At 40.0% G+C, this 18,552-nt stretch overlaps 1 protein-coding gene across 1 annotated transcript in view; it reads left to right on the top strand.

Annotated features, from left to right (window-relative positions):
- The first annotated feature begins 226 nt into the window (after positions 1-226).
- The window catches only part of Gtf2f2 (general transcription factor IIF subunit 2), a 120,322-nt gene continuing 101,996 nt past the window's right edge, over positions 227-18,552 (top strand). Inside the window, exons 1-4 of the mRNA XM_031362802.1 lie at positions 227-417; positions 3,144-3,217; positions 16,321-16,339; positions 17,491-17,635. Coding sequence (XP_031218662.1) covers positions 352-417; positions 3,144-3,217; positions 16,321-16,339; positions 17,491-17,635 — 304 coding nt within the window. The 5' untranslated portion in view covers positions 227-351. The remainder of the gene's footprint in view (positions 418-3,143; positions 3,218-16,320; positions 16,340-17,490; positions 17,636-18,552) is intronic.

Genomic DNA, 18,552 nt, shown 5'->3' with positions numbered 1-18,552 from the left:
TTTTTCCATTTTGGCACTTTTTCTGTAAACGCACTACTCAGCATTTGGCTCTTCTTTTCCCAGCACTTGACTCTCTCATATTTTTGGTTGAGAGCCTAGCCTTCACATCTCTCCAGCCCCCAGCACTTGAATCTCAAGATTTCATGCTGCCAGGAGTCACGCCCACCTACGAAATTGCCGAAGCAGGAAATTTGTCCCTCGCGGCGCGCTGTCCTGACGTAGTCGTGCGCAGGCGCAGTTCCTGATTCGGCGGCGTGTTCTTTCGTCTAAGTTCCTGGTTTCTTGTGTGCGACTCCTGCTTTTCGCGGTCTACTTATTCCAGAGGCGGGCTCCGCCTCACGCGACAAACTCATGGCGGAGCGCGGGGAACTCGATCTGACAGGAGCCAAACAGAACACCGGCGTGTGGCTGGTCAAGGTGAGACGCCAGCCCCGCGGGGCTCTTCCGAAAGTTCTGGGTCCGTCTTTCTAGGGCCACGGCTGTTCAGAGAAGTGGGTCACTGTTGCGTCCGTTTGCAGGTTGGAGAACTTACTTTAGGGGACTCGGCGTCTTTCAGGCCGGTCTCAATTTCATCCGCCCACCAAGGAGCTCTCTTTACCGCCAAGACCTGGCCTTCCTGGGGTACTGACCTGATGTTCCCTGAGTGAGCAGTAAGTTTTACCCCAGGCCAGAGAAGTCCTTGGGGTTTTCTTTTTGATAAGGTTAACTTTAGTTATGAATGTGTATATATTAGTTGTATAGATATTCTGTACAGTTTTCTGGACCACAAAATGGAACTAACTGGTCCTTGTGTACTTTTTTGTTGTTGTTTTGTTTTGAAACAGAGTCCCTCTATATAGCCTTGACTGGCCTGGAACTCGCCGTGTAGACCCCTGCCCATTTACACTGCTAAAGTGTTCCCTGGGTCGGTAATCCTATTGGAGCTCTCGAAAGACCTTGAAGTTCTGAATTCAAAGAGAAGTTGTTGACTAAGTGTTTTTAAAGAGCAAGTTTAGGTTTCATGAAACTAACCATCAGTAAATGTTTTAAATGGTCATGTGGCAGGCCTTGTTTACCCCAGTGGTCGACATCTATTTGGGTTACTTTTTTATAGGGAGTGGGGGGCCTGTTAACTCTCTGGGGAATCTCATTCTAAAAAGCCATATTTAAATGGGATCATGAAAGTTTCCCAAACTTGATTTATAAATGACTTATCTTTGTAATGAAGTTTTAAGTTCATGGCTGAGTTCTCATCAAGACAAAGTGTTTCTTCCTGTCCATTTCTCTGAAACAGTTCTCATCACTTGACAGCACAGCAGACTATGTTAAGTTCTTCAAACCCCTTAACAGTTTCTAGTGATCCTTTGTACCTGTATCCAGTGTTGATTGCCGCCACCCCCAAGTCACTTTCTTTGCACTTTGATTAGTGTTTGGCACCTACTACTTTTCCAATATGTGATGAGTATAAGAAATTGAAAAGGCAGTATGTCAGAGAGACAATATGTGATGAGTATAAGGAATTGAAAAGGCTGTATGTCAGAGAGACACGAACTAAAGTGGGTGGGAGTTAGTCTTGTCAATTTCATTGGTGAAGCTCACCTCTGGGTGTGTTGGTGATGCTGTTTCTGGAGGCAAAGTAGGTCATGAGGGCTATAATCTAATTAAGGGATTAGTTACTCATTTGGTGCATTTATAATATGGCTTCTCTGGGAGGTAGTGAAAGGTAGTGGGTTGGGGCCTAGTTGGAAGAAGTGGATCCTGGCAGCATGTTCTTAGGGCTGCCCTGGCCCTCTCTGTATCTCCTCTATATCATGGCCATTGTGTTGTGAGCTGCAAAGCTCTTCCTTGCTTTTCGAACCATGATGGATAGAAACTGAGATACCCAGTGCAAAATAAATCTTAAATTTTCTGTCAGATATTTGGTCACAGTGACTAAGTCTGATTAATACAGATAATACAGCAAAGGGTTATAAGTAATGGGAGAGAAAAAACCTACTCTCTTTCTTTCCTTCCCTTTCTTTTCTCTTCTCTCCCTCTCTCTTCATCTTCCCCTTCCTCTCTTTCTTTCTAGTTCAGGCTGGTTGTAAACTCATGGTAATTCTCCCACCTCAGTGTGTGTTAGAGCGCCTGTGCTTGTGTATTTATGTTAGATAAATACAAAAACAAATCTTAGAACAGAGCTACCAAATAGATACTACTGTGATGGTGCACACCTTTAATCTGAGTACTTGAGAGGTAAGCCTGGTCTACATTGTGAGTCAGGAATGTAATAAGACCCAGAAGCCAGAATAGGGCATTGGATCTCCTGGTGCTATAGTTGTAGCTGGTTATGAGTGGCCATGTGGGATTGAACCCAGGTCCTCTAGAAGAACAGCCAGTGCTTTTAATGCTGAACCATCTTTCCAGCCCCTATCAAACTTAAATAGCAAAACCACTAAAAAGTCCATGTGGTGTTTTGAGGTACACTGTCCACAGTCTCACTTAGCTTCATTTCTGACTTGTGTCACTTGCCCTAGATTTAGTTTTCATATCTGTAGACCAGAGAGAGTACTTTGAGTTTGAAGAGTGATTGAGGGGATGAATGGGTGGTGGGTATTGAAAGTCTACAAGGAGTCTGACAGAATTGTTTCCCCAACCTTCCTCTTTTCCAGCCTCAGGCATATCATCTGACACACTTTGGTAGTCCAGTAAGTTAATATGATGAACATACAGTTAGTCTTTTTTACTCCTTTTTTTAAACCTTAACTGTAATCAAGGTACTGCCCTCCATAATCTTGCTAGATGTCCTTGTTTGCCCTTTGTAGCCCGACACCTATGTCTTGGTCAGTATTCATTGTGATCATGTTGTTATTTCCAAAACTCCCATGAGAACTAGTGCTGACAACTGGCACTCAGTGAATACTTCCTCTCCACAACACATATGCTTGTTTATTAAAAGTCTCTCCTTTGCTCTCATAACAGTATAGCTAGGACAGAGTCAGATTATTTATTAGAGAATTAATATATTTTTCCTTCTTATATTTAACCTTGGTTATTTCTGTATCTGGTTATTTCTCTATCATTTGTATAACCTCGGGGAAGGTATATGATCCCTGGATACATCATCTGTGAAATGTTTTGCTTTATTTATTTATTTATTTTTTGCTTTATTTGCTTTATTTTAGGTTCCTAAATATTTGTCCCAGCAATGGGCAAAAGCCCCTGGAAGAGGTGAAGTTGGGAAACTGAGGATTGCCAAGTAAGTTATTTATACATATATATAAATACACTATATATATAGATATATACACACACATATACATATAGTATATATGTATAGCACATAAACTATAAATTTTTTAAAGCTGTTGTTTTAAAAAAATGCTTAAAGCCAGACATTGGTGGCACACACCTTTAGTCCCAGCACTTGGGAGGCAGAGGCAGGCGGATTTCTGAGTTCAAGGCCAGCCTAGTCTACAGAGTAAGCTCCAGGACAGCCAGGGCTACACAGAGAAACCTGTCTTGAAGAAACAACAACAACAAAAGTTTATAATGGCTTTTGAATGTGATTACATCCTTAGAGAATTGACTTAGAAGGTGAGAGTTATGGAGCATGTTGAGGCAGGCTATGGAATATTTACATATTCCGTGAGGAGACAGGCTAGTGCATGTGTGATAAGTAGTGGGACTGTAAAGCTCAGTTTATTGGTGAAGCTCACTGGTAGTGAAGGAGCAGATGATCTGGTCTCCCCATCTCTTCGTGGTGTGCAGAGGAGTGCTTGGGCTAGGCATATCTAGAAAGTACTTTGAAGGAAGGTCTTTGCCACTGTCATTGTTCCTGGTTAAAGAGCTATGGAAGGACATAGGGAGCATCTAGTGCACCTGAAACTTTGTGTTCCTTTCTTTCCATACAGTCATATTTGTTGCCCAGCCCTCTTCTATAAGAGGGATTGAACCCAAGTTCTCCATGTTAGAAAACATACTATCACTGGGCTTCATCTTTATCCCTTATCCGTTCACTTCATTTGTTTGTTTGTTTGTTTAGTTTTTTTCAAGTCAAGGTTTTTCTATGTAGCTCTGGATGTCCTGGCACTTGCTCTGTATGTAGGTCAGGGTGGCCCTGAACTCAGAGATCTTTGTGCCTCTGCCTTCTGAGTGCTGGGATTAAAGGCATGCACCATCATGCCTGACTTCATCTATTTATTTAAAGAAGATTATTTTATACATATGAGGTTTTTGCTGGTATGTATATCTATGCACTAAGTGTTTGCCTGGTACTTGAAGAGACCAGACAGAGGCCTCAGATCCCTTGGAACTGGAGTTATACACAGTTGTTAACCACTGTGAGGATGCCGGAAATTGAACCCAGGTCATCTGGAAGAACAGCTAGTGCTCTTGACTGTTCTACTGTCTTTCCAGCCCCTTGTCCAGCTACTTTTAATCCAACTTCACTGAGGGTCTTATGCCTAGTACTTCATTGAAATAGCTATCATCTGTTACTAATGTCCCCACCTTTATCAATTAGCTTTTGTTTCATAACAAAATTTTAAAAATTTTAGTCACTTAGAACAAAAAATATTTTATTTGTTCACAGTTTTCTAGATATTTTTTTTTCTGGTTAGGGCTGACCTGGAAGGCCTTCCTGACTAGCCTGGCCTTGTTAAACATTGAGTGGCTTGGTACCAGCTGGGCAGGGGCCGTCTTTCATCTCCAGCCTATTTCATATGGTGGTGGAAGTTTACAGTGGCAAAAGAAAAGAGGGCCTACAAGTATAAGAGGTTTGCAAACCTGAACTTGTATCTGTTCACTAAAGTTTTCTTGGCCAAAACCAAATTCAAGAATTGGCAACAGATTTCAACACCAAATTTGTTGCTGTAAAATATTTTATTCCACATCTATATGCAGCTGTCTTAGTTGACCCTCATCAGACTTGACATGGGCCCAGGCCATAAAACAAGTATCCCATCCCGTCAGGACAGCACTCTGCTGCCCTCTTCCTTCACTGTCTCCTTTGTATCATTTGCTAGGCTCCCCACCCCCATCTCAGCATCTTGGTTTACATGATCCCTACTCTGTCATCAGTTCTTTTTTCTTTTCATTTTTTTTTTTTTAAAGTGGCCTCATCTCTTCTAGCTTTAAATGCCACATGCAGAAATGTAGCCCTCCCCCAAACTCTGAGTTGGTAACTCTGGCCATCTCTTCCATATTCCCACTTTGGTGTCTCAGGTGACTCTCAGGTTTAGTAATTACTGCCTGATTGTGTCAGAAGTGTCTGAGAATTCAACTTTTCAGGGACCAATTGAAAGTTGCCTCAAGAAAGACGTATGGTTGTTCTGGGGTTAGAATTTTTAGCTTTCTTATTTGATGTGACTTGTCTTTAAGAAGCTTGATACTTTTTTTTTTTTGGCCCTAAGTTCTTTGTTGTAAATGCATTTTAAAAAGTGACAGTATTTCTTTATCTCTTACTAGCTTTCAAATGAATGAGACAGAGACACTCTATTTTTTAAATCAAGCTTTACTGCATAATTCCTGGGTAGTCATTGATCTGTTTTAATCCTTTAAGCTAATCTGGCTATCCCCAGGATACTTCCATTTTAGTATTGGTCCGGCTCTCTAGGCTGTAGGTGAATTCTCCCAAGATGTCTCCAGGACCCCTTCCTCCTGGATAATCTCCATCCCCACCCCCTCCACCCCCTGCTGGAGGTGATCAGCTTTTATTGACAACTCAGAGAATAAATGGGGAGCAATGTTTACACAAACTTGAAACAGAAGATAGTTAGAATAAACATTATAATGTCATGTCCAGAATGCAACAAGATTGGGGCAAAGAAATCAGCATTTGAATGCTACAAGGATAATCTTTACATAGTACATAAAAACATTTTGCTTACATTTTGTCTTACTTGAAGTTCTGTCTTAAAAGTTTTTTGTTTCTTGTGTTTGATTGTGCATACATTGTTTATACACTGAACCCCTTGTCATCTGGTGTGACTTCACTAGACTCCCGACAGTTATGTGTAGTTGTTGGCTTTGGGACTTACCTTTAAGCCTTAGCTTCCTTGTTTGTGAAGTGTGAATGTTAGTATTAATGGTTCTCCAATCCACAGGGCAGTGTTATAAGACAATAGAAGCGTAGGGCTTGCTAAATGGCTTTGTAAGCCCAAAGATTACTTTTCCTGTAAACCTGTACAAACACCACCACGCCTATTGGAGGAATGTCTGATCTCAGTGTGACAGACTGAGCCATACAGGAACTAGGTTTGGGGACATCATGCAAGCCCCAAATGCTGCACTGATCACTGAAATGAGATGTTACTGGTGATACTCAAGTAGAGTTGGCTATACTTCAGTTCTTGATTGGTGCTTACTTACTGAGCCAGGGTTAATGGATTATGGTCAGAGGGAATGTTAATCAGGACAAGTCAGAGGGATCTCAGCAAGACTGAGGCAGAAACAACTTTATTCTAGACTTTTTATACACTTATCAAAACAAAATATAATGTGGTTGCCAGGATATAATCACAGTTGCAAGCTACATGGGGCATACAAGATTAATGTCTAAGACTAATTTTTCAACCAAGCTTCTCTATCAGTAGTTTGACCCTTTGGGGTTTGAACAACCCTTTCATAGGGATCACTTAAAACCATCGGAAACACATATTTTTTTATATTATAGTTCTTGACAGTAGCAAAATTACATTTATGAAGTAGCAGTAAAGATCATTTTATGGTCTTTACAACACGAGGAACTGTATTTTAAAGGGTTATGGCATTAGGAAAGTTGAGAACCACTGTTCTATGTGCTCCATTGATTTCGCAGAGATACACAGGTGGCCTGAAGGCTTCACTGCCAGTGTCTTGCTTTCTCAGGAACTGAAAGGCACCTAGTGCCCAGCAGCATGGTATCTAACTTGAAAAACCTGTGATGCATGCCTCTCAGGGCAGCTAGGCCAGGTCAACTCCATGACTCCCTGCACACTGGTAGGAAATTTCAAGCTACCCATTCCTTTAAAACAGATGGCTTACATAGTTGCATCTAATATTTATAGGTTAGCCATACCTACAGGCTTGCTTGGATCAGTCCCAATTGATAGCTTTCCCTGGGTAGTTATTGAAGTGTCCAGTTTCATGCCCCGAGTATCCTAGTTTTGATAATAAACTGTGATTACCTAAATGTTATTTTGTGCAATGTGTGTGTCATGTGTTACCAGGTCAAGTTTTTGCATATAAAATGGTATTGTTGGCCTTTGTACACACAAAGTATTATAGAAATACTGTGTGTATGTCTTTTTTTTTTTGGATTTTCGAGACAGGGTTTCTCTGTGTAGCCTTGGCCATCCTGGAACTCACTCTGTAGACCAGGCTGGCCTCGAACTCAGAAATCCGCCTGCCTCTGCCTCCCAAGCGCTGGGATTAAAGGCGTGCGCCACCACTGCCTGGCTTGTCTTTTCTTACATAAGTAATATAGTCCCTTTTGTTGTATTTAAAACAATCACCTTAATACAAAATAAAAAGTCATCTGTATTTCCCGTTCACACTCTTTGGAGGTGCTGACAGTTTGGTGTGGAAGCCTCTAGATTGCATCCTGATTATTTTGGATGTGTAACATATGGATGCAAATTTGAAGCATCTTTGTTTATTCCACTGAATTCTCAGACTCCTTAGGCTTGGTGTTGCTAATTTCAGAGCATAGCACAGAACTCTTGATTGTGTTGTCATTCACTGTTGCGTAGAGGCTCAAGGCTTTGGTTTATTATCTCTTCCTTTATCTCTGACTACATAGTTAGTCCCCCTGTTCCTTGAGTCTTTTTTTTTTTTAAGATTTATTTATTTATTATATATAAGTACACTGTATCTGTCTCCAGACACACCAGAAGAAGGTATCAGATCTCATTACAGATGGTTGTGAGCCACTATGTGGTTGCTAGGATTTGAACTCAGGACCTTCAGAAGAGCAGTCAGTGCTCTTAACCACTGAGCCATCTCACCAGCCCTCCTTGGGCCTTTTTAGAAAGAAATACTTAGTAGAAGTAACTTGAAATCACTTGAATAAATTACAGTGTAGAGAAAGTAAACACACCTGAATTTCCTTTTAAAAAAAAAAGGCAGTCTTTTAGTTGGTGTTTATCTGCCCACAGTGACACATAGTCTTACCTTATAGAAGATCTAGCCTCTTTACTAACAGCACACCTATATTAAATAATTCCCTGGGATTGCTGGAGAGATGCTTGAAAACGGCTTCCCCCTTGTAGACTGCGTTCTTCTGTGTGTCTTGTTCATATTCGTAACTGATGGAGTTTTTGCTGCTATTGCTGAAGTACTAAGTTCCCTCTTGGTAAATGTTGAATGGCTGAGGAATAGTGATTGTGACTAAGTTCCTAGAGTTGCAGTTGATGCCTTGCATGTTGTAAGTCATCAAATTTTTATGGCTGTAAACTGACTTCTCCAATAACAGATGCTTGTTAAGAATGAAATGAGGTGATGGCCTCACTCTTCTTTTTGCCAAGTTAGCTCAGTTAGCTTACAGTGCAGACATCATGTTCCATTCTTAATGTTGCTTTTAGAGAGATGTGAGCAGCTAAGTTCACCCGGTGGGATGGTGGGAGGAGTGTTTCAGTAGATGCCTGTGAGGAGCATGGGGCATTTGAGTGATTTAAGACTGTCGAGAGTACATTCTTGGTAAACTATTCTATTATTTTTATGACTACAAGATGTATGATCAGTTATTGATTCTTAAGAGGAGAAATATATAGTTTATAGTTGCCTGTGTATATGTGTTGGAGGATGTGTGGTATTGAGTTTTAATAAAAGAATAAAGGGTTTAGAAGGGCAGTATGGTACACTAGTTAGGGGTATGAATCCACCCAGAAGTTAGGTTGGAGGTTCAATCCTAACCTTGTCACCAACTTGCTGTATATTTTGGGATAAGTTACTATCTTTGTAAGGGTTTCATTGCTATGAAGAGACACCATGACTAAAGCAACTGTTGTAAAGGACAATATTCAGTTGGGGCTGGCTTACAGTTCCAGTCCGTTATCATCATGGCAGGAAGCATGGCAGAACCCAGGCAGACCTGGTGCTCTAGAAGGAGCCGAGAATTAAACATCCTGATCTGAAGGCAGCCAGGAAGAGGCTCTGAAATTCCACACTGGGCAGAGCTTGAGCACTAGGAGTCCCTAAAGCCTAATCCCACAGTGTCACACTTCCTATAACAAGGCCACACCTCCTAATAGTGGCACTCCCTGTGGGCCAAGCATTCAAACATATGGGTCTAGGAGGGCCGAACCTATTTAAACACAGTTACTTACCCCCTGTTTTCTTAACTGTTAAAAGGGAATGTAATTCCTCATGTTCACGTTGTGTTTAAAGTGCTTAGTTGGTAAGTCATAGCATATATCACATACAGACGGGACAGTAGGCACCATGTGGTGCAGGTGGACCACTATATACCAGATCTCGAAGGCCAAGGAGAGTGTGCTGTGTAGCACAGACCAGAAACTAGGAAGATGTACACAGTAAGCTGGGTCATCTCTGCACAGACAGACTGTGGGGTGGAGAGACAGAGAAGCAGAAGGCAGGGAGGAAGCATGCAGCTGGGGTCAGGGCCAACTTTCCTCAAATTTGGTTCCCATTTAATACCTGAGAAACAGAGATGCAGCTGTGACTGTGCTGAGTGACACCTTATTTTAGACAGTTGGACATAGGGCCATTTATGTAAATCAGTTTATGAGATGTCCTGATTCCCTCTGTACATGGATGTTTTGTGCTTTTGGGCATCCATCATCCCACCTGAGTTTATAGTCTGCTTTAGCTTCTTTAATTTTACATTACCATCTTGCCTCAGAGCACTTCAGTTTTCTCTGTTTGTGCTGCATTTTACCTATAATCTTGAATTTTATACTTAATATCTATTCAGAGACACTTTGATTTCTAGCTTTATTTCTTAATAGATTTAACATGCCAGATCATTTGGGGGCCTATTGATAATAAATATCTGCAAATAAATCAATGAGATAAAAATTGAATGAATTCAGAACAAATTTACACTGCTGACAGCATTTAAATTGGCACAAACTGTTGGAAAGAAAGTGTTTATGTGTATCTATAGAGCAACATATGTAGCACACTCATTACACAGTAATGCTGCTCACTACAAAATGGAGTTGTAAATCACTATTCCCTGGTAGGTACTATGTAGCTTGGCATTGGTTTTAGTTCTTATTTCTACCATCACAGATAGACATAGGCACACAGAGTAAGACAGAGTCAGACACTGACTGACTCAACTGAGGATTGGGATAATGAGAGTAAAAGGTGAATAATAAATAAAATATTCTTGCCCTGACCCCAGCAGTCTCATCAACTTATATGAATTTATCCCATGAACCAAGTCAGTGATGTAAAGATCGATAAGCAAGGATACAGTCTCATTCCTTAGTAGGTATTGCTTAAATATACTGGGCATAGTTTTAACTGTTGAAGTCATTCTTAAGACGTCATTCAGATTTTCCAGTCATCTCAGTATTATTTTATAACAAATGATTCAGCTTAGAATCCTGAACCCATTTCCTGGACCTTTCCAATGTATAATCTTCAATATTGTTGATATCTGCAAGGCAGTAATCTTACTGAGTATGTGTCTGTCTGATGGTTCTTCATGATTAGATTTGAGTCATATATCCTTGGCAAGAGTATAGCAAAGTACAGCCAGGTATTTTCTGGCCCTCTAGAGGGATTTGAATGTTTGCATTTTGTTCTGTTTCAGGTGGTATGAATTTGACCACTTGGTTACAGGGTATCTTCTAAGTTTCTTCATTTAAAGTTCCCCTCACTCTGTTTCCATTGTGTCTTCTTCAGAGAGATACTTTCTTGTGCTGCTAGGACTCTCAGACATGGTTCAGGGGCCTTCCTACATACATGTCCATCCTTCTGCAGCATACTTCCAGCTAAGCCATTGCTTTATGGAGATAGCCTTTCTGGTTTTTATTTTGACAGCTCGCCCTAGGGTATAAGTACATCAGCTTTATTCCGTTTGGGTTGTGACTTTACTATGCAGCCCATCTCAGCTATCTCTCTTGGTATTACATAATGGCTTTTGAGCTTAATTGTTCAGGCAGCAGAAACCCTCCAGTGTAGTTGATAATTTCATAGTATTTGGTTGGTTTTCCTAACTAGGAAAAGAAGGACGTTTACTGTCTGTCAATGACAATAAGAACTTACGCCTTTTTGGTGTCAGATCCAAGAAATACTTTGAAAGTGAAGAACAAAGACATTGATTTTGTTTTTTGGGGTTTTTTTTGTTTGTTTGTTTTTTTGTTTTTGGTGGGGGAGGAGTTGTCTGGAGTCAGTTTCTCTGCATACCAGAGCCCTGGCTGTTCTGGACTCACTTTCTAGACCAAGCTGGCCTGGAACTCACAGAGATCTCTTGCCTCATGAATGCTGGGATTAAAGGTGTTGGCCACTACACCTGCCTTTTTTTTTTTTTTTTTTTTTAAGCAAGAGGAGTGAGTGGAGCTTGAAGTGTTGTGGGTGTTGGGAAATGGCTTAGAGTAGTAAAGGAAGAAGATGGAATATGTAGTATTTTGATAAACTCTGAAGGTTGGGCCAGGTGTTTACCTCATTGCTTTCTGGAGATGCTATTTATAAAACTAGTTGGTGTTGTCCATTTTGGTCACAGATCTTTCGACAAAAGATATGTGATAGTTTTAATGTGGAACAATAAAGTCTTGTTTACTTCATTAACACATACAAAGGCAAAGGAATATGTATTTATCTTTTTAAAAAGTTTTTTAACAACAAGCTTTTGCTTCCTGTGAAGTTAACCTGTCAGAACTCATTAATCTGTCCTCATTCTAGCTAAGTTGCTGCTATAATTATGTAAAAAGGAAATTACCCTCCCCTCCTGTGTTCCCTAATTGCATCTGGGTGATTTTCTAGTTTTCCAGACTGGAAATGTCAATGTGATCTTTAATCTATCCTTTTTCACTTGCTGCCCACTGCCAGTCATTTCCTCTTCTATCAGTTCTGACAACTTAACATCTCATGTGGACTTCTTCCTCCATTTCATCACCACCTGGGTCAAACCTTCATTCTTTTCTCTGGGACTTTTGTGTTCACCTCTATTTAATCCAGTAAACATTGGAGAGTGATTGTCTTCATAGTTAGGGTTTTACTGCTGTGAGGAGACACTACGACCATGGCAAGTCTTATAAAGAAAAATATTTAATTGGGGCTGGCTTACAATTGACAGGTTTAATCCATGACTAACATGGCAGGAAGCATGGCTGCACGCAGGCTGACGTGGTGTTGGACAGAGGTAGCTGAGAGTTCTATATGCAGGCAGCAGAGACTGTGCACCACTAACTTTGCCTGAGCTTCTGAGACCTCAAAGTCCACCCTCAATGACACAGGTTCTGCTAACAAAGCCATACCTATTCCAACATGGCCACGCCTAATAGTGCCACTTCCTATGGACCTTTGGAGACTCTTTTTCAAACCATCACATTCTACACCCTAGTACCCTGTTTAAAAGTCTAAATTAAATTCTCTCTGAGATTCATGGCAGTCTCTTAATTGTAATCCCCTATAAAATTAAAATAAAAAACCAAATCATGTACTTGTGACATTTAATGGGACAGGGTATCTATTACCATTCCAAAACTATACTGGACCAGTGAGGGATACTGGACCACAGCAAGACTGAAAGCCAGCTGGGCGGACTCCAGACTCCAAACTTATCTCCATGTCTGATGGCAAAGTGCTCTCAAATCTTCAACTGCTTTCAGCTTTGTTGCCTGCAGCACACTTCTTTCTCCTGCCCTGGTTCTGTTCCCTATTAGCGGCTTTCCTTGGCAGGTATCCCACAGCTCTGGCGTCTCTAGCATCTAGCAACACAGTCCATCCAGGCTTTCCCTTCACAGCTTCACACAGTGGTCTTTGTAGGCCTCTGAGAGAGCTGCCCCACAGACACCTGCTGGTGGCCTCAGCAGCTTTCCTTAGCCATGGAAGGAGGTTCCATAACCCTTTTCTTCTATCCTTGACTCTAAAGCCCTCACCATATGGCTGAATCTGCCAAAATCTGCTGCTTGCTGGAGCTAGAATGTGGACCCCCTTGTTCAAATACATTTTCACCAGCTTTCTGTTTTCCATAGTTTCCTTCTGTGCCTAAGCTTGGCTGCCCTGGAACTTGCTTTGTAGACCAGACTGGCCTTGCACTCTGAAATCTGCCTGCCTCTGCCTCCCCAGTGCTGGGATTAAAGATATGAGTCACCAAGTCTGGGCCCTAAGCTTTTCTTTAATTTCTTTTCACAAGTTCGAAGCTTAGCTGGGTGAGGTCTTGTTCTGAAGTCACCACTCCCTTTATTCCATTTAACATCAGGATTTTCTTTACTCTGTTGAACACAGGACTTAGCTCTATTCCATTTTCTGGTACCCCCTTTGTTCTTAAATCTACATTTTGTTAACTTTCCTTGCTTAGCTTGCTCCTTTCCTTTTAGATCTGCATATGTATAGCCACTAATAACCACATGGCACAGTTCATACTGGGGTGTTTTGACATTTCCTCTGCAAAGGCAATTAATCCAAAACTCTTCAATTTGGCCTAAGGCAGATGTTTTGGACAAGGGCAGAAAGCAGCCACATTCTTCACTAAAGTATCAAAACAGAACAAGAACAGTCTCTAGGCCACATCCTAACATTCATCTCTGAAAGCTCTTGAGCTAGGCCTGCCTGCACAGTTCAAATCACCGCACTTACAGCATTCAGCTTTGCTAACCCAAAGACCACATTCCTCCAAACACAAGCATGGCCAGGCCTATCACAGCAACATCCCAGTCACTGGTACAACGCCTGTCTTAGTGCTGTGTCTTTTGCTGTGAAGAGACACTGTGACCAGGGCAGCTCTTAAAAAGGAAAGTATTTAATTGGGGCATGCTTACAGAGGTTTCAGAGGCTTAGTCCGTTATCATGGTTAGGAGCTTGGTGGCATGGTGCTAGAGAAGTAGCTGAGAGTTCTATATTTGAATCTGTAGGTAGCAGGAGGAGAGAGACTCTGGACTTGAAATGGGCTTTTTAGAACCTCAAAGCTTATCCCTGGTGACATACTTCCTCCAACAAGGCTACACCTACTAATTCTTTCAAATAATTCTACTCCCTTGTGACTAAATATTCAAATGTTAGAGTTTATATGGGTCATTCTCATTCAGATCACCATAGGTGGGTTCTATTGACTGAGGAAGCTGCTCATGATAAAGGTCTAAGGAGGAATGACTGAGATAATGCAAGAATCTAGGAGAGTCAAATATTGTCTGGCTGTGTAGTGATAGCACAGGTCACCAGGCTAGTAATTAATCCATTCCCAATGTCTGAGTGGGAAAACAAATTCTACCTCTCTTTTCTTGAAGGGACAGCCCTGGGTGTTTAACATTCCTGGTTTCCCTAGTGCTGATCTATGAGCACAAGGACCCTTGTGCGTTCTATTTGTCATTTTTGCTACTTGTCATTTTCAACAAGATGCATGTTTATAATTGTTTGTAATTCTTTATGAATTTAGCTATTTTCATTAGCTTGTGTCTTTAAACTTTTACTCATACATGTGTTAGAGTCTAGTAGCTCCTCAGTGAATACTCAACTCAAGGCTGTCCCTCCTCTAGAATGCATCAGTAGGCAGTAGTTCAACAGAGAACATAAATTCTTCCCTGATCCATGATTGGCTGTTGACAGTCTAAGTCTTGGTTAGCTTATCACAGACAACACAGAGGGACAGTTGCTCTGAGGTCATGACTGTGTTGGCTGTGCCATGCTCAGAAAGCATTTCACAGTTCTGTTTTCTGGGTCTCACAGTCTTTCTACCTCCTCTTCCTCTCTGTTTCCTGAATCAGTGATAGAAATATCCTGTTTCAGGATGAGCACTCCGTCGTCACTTTTCTCAGCCGTGGCCTCTGCATTCACCTCTATTCACTGCAAAGAGAGGTTCTCTGATGAAGGCTGGGAGTAGCATTTCTTGTATGGTATAAACATTAATACTTAGGAGGCAGCTTGGCACCATAACATTTTAACTAAATAACATCATTAAGTTTACTGCTCTATTTTTTTTAATTGTATGTGTTTGATTATTTTTCTTCATGTATATTACATGAATAGTTGTAAGTCACTATATGAGTGCTGGGATATAGACCTGAGACTTTTGGGGACAAGGAGTGCCTAATGAAGATAGAAGACTTGTCATAACAGTGAATGAGGGACTTAATGAAGGCAGGTTGGAACTGAGTTTTAAGAAGAAACAGCAGTTTCTACTTAGTCTTTGCACCTTTTGGTGCAAGTCAGGTGTGCTGGATCATTGAACTTGTTTTTATTTTTTTCTTTCTGTTCTTCATTGCCTAAAGAATAAAGTCTATGCTTTGGACTGCGATATTTAAGGTCTCCCACAGTTGAGCCTTAACTCTTCTTTTTATTTCCTCTCTTCCTCGTCTGCTCCTTCCCTTCTTCATACCTCCCTCCCTCTTTCTTTTCTTCCCTCCCCTTTTTTTTTTTTGGAGGGGGAGGTCCTAAGATTGAAACCAGTGCTCTCAACTGAGCTACACCCTAGCCCAACTCTTCCTTGCTTTGATTCATTCTTCCAGCAAGTTATAATCATTTATTTGTGATGATTTTAAGATTTTCTTGGCCCCCAGCACTCATATGGTGGTTCATAACTATCTTTATTTTTACTTTACTTCTATTTCCAAGGGATTTGGCACCCTCTTCTGAGCTCTTTGGGCACTAAGCATGTATGTAGTAGTGCACATATTTACATGCAAGCAAGACAATTCTCTACATAAATTAAATCTTTAAAAAACAAGATTTTGCTAGATAAATGAAATCTTTTCAGAAAGGAAGTGGTAAGATATGCATTTATTCACTACTGAAGGCTAAAAATTCTTAGAGGTAGTAAGGATTATAAGATCATTATTTAGTTAATAATTAGGAGAACTTTTAATTTTATTTACTTTTTTTTTCTCTTTCAGTTTTTTAAGACAGGGTTTCTCTGTATAGCCCTGGCTATCCTGGAACTCACTCTGTACACCAGGTTGGCCTTGAACTCAGAAATCTGCCTGTCTCTGCCTCCCAAGTGCTGGGATTAAAGGCGTGCACCACCATTGCCTGGCTAACAAATAAATCTTTAGGAGAGGTTTGAATAGAGTTATGATACAAGTTCATAAACTAAACACATGGGGTTACTCTAATAGGATTACAGATAGGAGTAAAAGGTAAACATTAGGTGAAATAAGTTTAATGCAACAAGAATGGGCATGTCTTTAGATTTTTATTTCTATTTGAAAGTAATATGCAATCTAAGTAATTTTAAATTTTTTTCTCTTTTAGGAATCAAGGAAGGACTGAGGTAAGATTATTTATATGAAAAATTTACTGAAATCATAAGCTGTGCATGGTGGTACATTCCTGTAATTCTAGCACTCAAGAGGAAGGGGTGGGTGGATCAGTAGTTCCTGAGCATCCTCTGCTGCATAGCATGTTCCAGGCCAGCCTGGGCCGCCTCATATCCTGTTTCCTAAAGGTCACAGCAACAACCAAACCACAGTGACAATATTTAGTCATTTGTAGCAGTTGTTTGGGTTCTGGAAAACTCCAGTTGAAATGAATGTCTGATGGTCATGATTACATAAGGTGTGAGTGCTCCTTGGAGGAATGAAAGGACCTCTAAGTTCACTTTGAACATGTTTTTCTTTGACCTAACTATCTCTCTCAGCACTGTGAAACTGAATGCTTTAGCATTAGTTCTGTGGGACAGAAGCATTCGGTGTGGAATTTTGAAGATAGTAGATTTTGAAGCATTGACTCTAATGTGTACTGTGTATGTGGTACCTATCGTAATAGTAGCTGTATAGTTAATAATTCATGATCTTCCTGTCTAGTTGGAAAATTATTAGTTTTTATAAATATTTTTAATATAATACTTGGTCTTTAGGGGAGTGATAGCATATGGCATAGATCATTTAGAAAAATACTTTTTATACTATACCATGTTATTGAAATTATTTTTTAAATGGCATATTTTAAAGTATTTAAAAATAAATACTATATATTCATATAATAGCTGTTAACATAAAAATGGAGTTTATTCTGTGCATTGACTGTTTAAGGTTTTTAGAGTAACTAGCTTGCTCCTTACATTTTTCCAGTGCAATTGATTTTTCAGTATTAAAATACTCATTCAGTTTTTCTATGTGCCAAGCACATGTTAGGTCTTAGGGATGTGTCAGTAAAAAAGTAACTTCAGTCTTGTTCTGGAAAGACTTCTTGAGCCACATACTAGAGAAGACATTGGTAGACAAGCTTCATCATTATGACACATAGGGTAAACCTTCTGTTATGACTGAGAATTATGGATTCGTGGTGACATTTAAGAAATAAATAATTAAGAGACTCACATCTTTAAAAAGGTTTTAAAAAATAACTCATAATCAAAATGTTTAATAGATATCTTGAATATAAATGTTTGTTTTAGTAAGCTTTGGTTAATTTGGCCTTTAGGTATCTTTTACTTTGAATGAGGATCTTGCAAATATTCATGATATCGGTGGGAAACCAGCTTCAGTCAGTGCTCCTAGAGAACATCCATTTGTCTTGCAAAGTGTTGGAGGACAGACATTAACAGTATTTACTGAGAGCTCCTCAGGTAAGGGGAACAGAATTATGCACTATGATTCCTGTGTATATTATATAGACTTTCTGTCTCAGCCTGCACACCTCCTTGCTTTGTTTGCGGTCACCACCTACTGTTTTGTCTACCTGTGTGTCGTGCTGCTTTTCTGCTCTTGTATAGTTGTTTTGTTTCTTTTTTGTGATGAAATTTTGACCATTCTCTGAGAAGAGCTTAATTCCCATTTGGGTATAAACGTATAGAGCAGAACAGATGGAAGAGCTGCTCTCTAAGAATCTTGAGTCCTGCCCAGCTAAGGCAGCCTTAACTTGCTTTGCTGAACTAATATAGAGCAATTGTAAGTTATGCTTTAAATAGGGCTTAGTTTTAGGGAATGGGTTAGTTTGCATTTCTGTGCTTGTGTGCTTTGTGTTTTGAAAGCCTTTATATTTTATAAAGATTAACTTTTATTGGCATTAGCTTCTAGAAAATTCTATGAATGAAGTATGTTTTTTAAACTATGTGTGATAGCAATGTGACATTGTAGCATTTCATTAAGTCAGTAGCAATCCATTAAGCTTGCTAATTAAATATGGAGGAAAACTTGGCTTGTTTTCATTAGTTTTCTACTTTTATCTTTTACTGAATTTAGAACATTGCTATTAAAGCAGCACCCCCCCCCCATTCAGTAGAATTAACTTTCTCCTATCTAAAAGGTTATTGGTTATATAAAAGAAAAGCATTAATTTTGTTGGATCTTAAACATTTTAAAGCAAGCTATAAGATATTATGTGTACTAAGAGAATGTTGTTGTTTTAAAAAAACCTCACATAGCATTTTTGTCATAGCTTGGATTTTAGTAACTGTGTGAACTGATCTACTAGCTTTCCAGTAGCTGTATAGACTCAGCTGTTGGGTTTCCAGTAGCTGTATAGACTCAGCTGTTGGGTTTC

Source organism: Mastomys coucha, unplaced genomic scaffold (assembly GCF_008632895.1).
Source record: "Mastomys coucha isolate ucsf_1 unplaced genomic scaffold, UCSF_Mcou_1 pScaffold9, whole genome shotgun sequence".
Taxonomy (NCBI): domain Eukaryota; kingdom Metazoa; phylum Chordata; class Mammalia; order Rodentia; family Muridae; genus Mastomys; species Mastomys coucha.
Note: the sequence above shows the minus strand (reverse complement) of the source record. Positions and strands in the feature narration are given on the sequence as shown.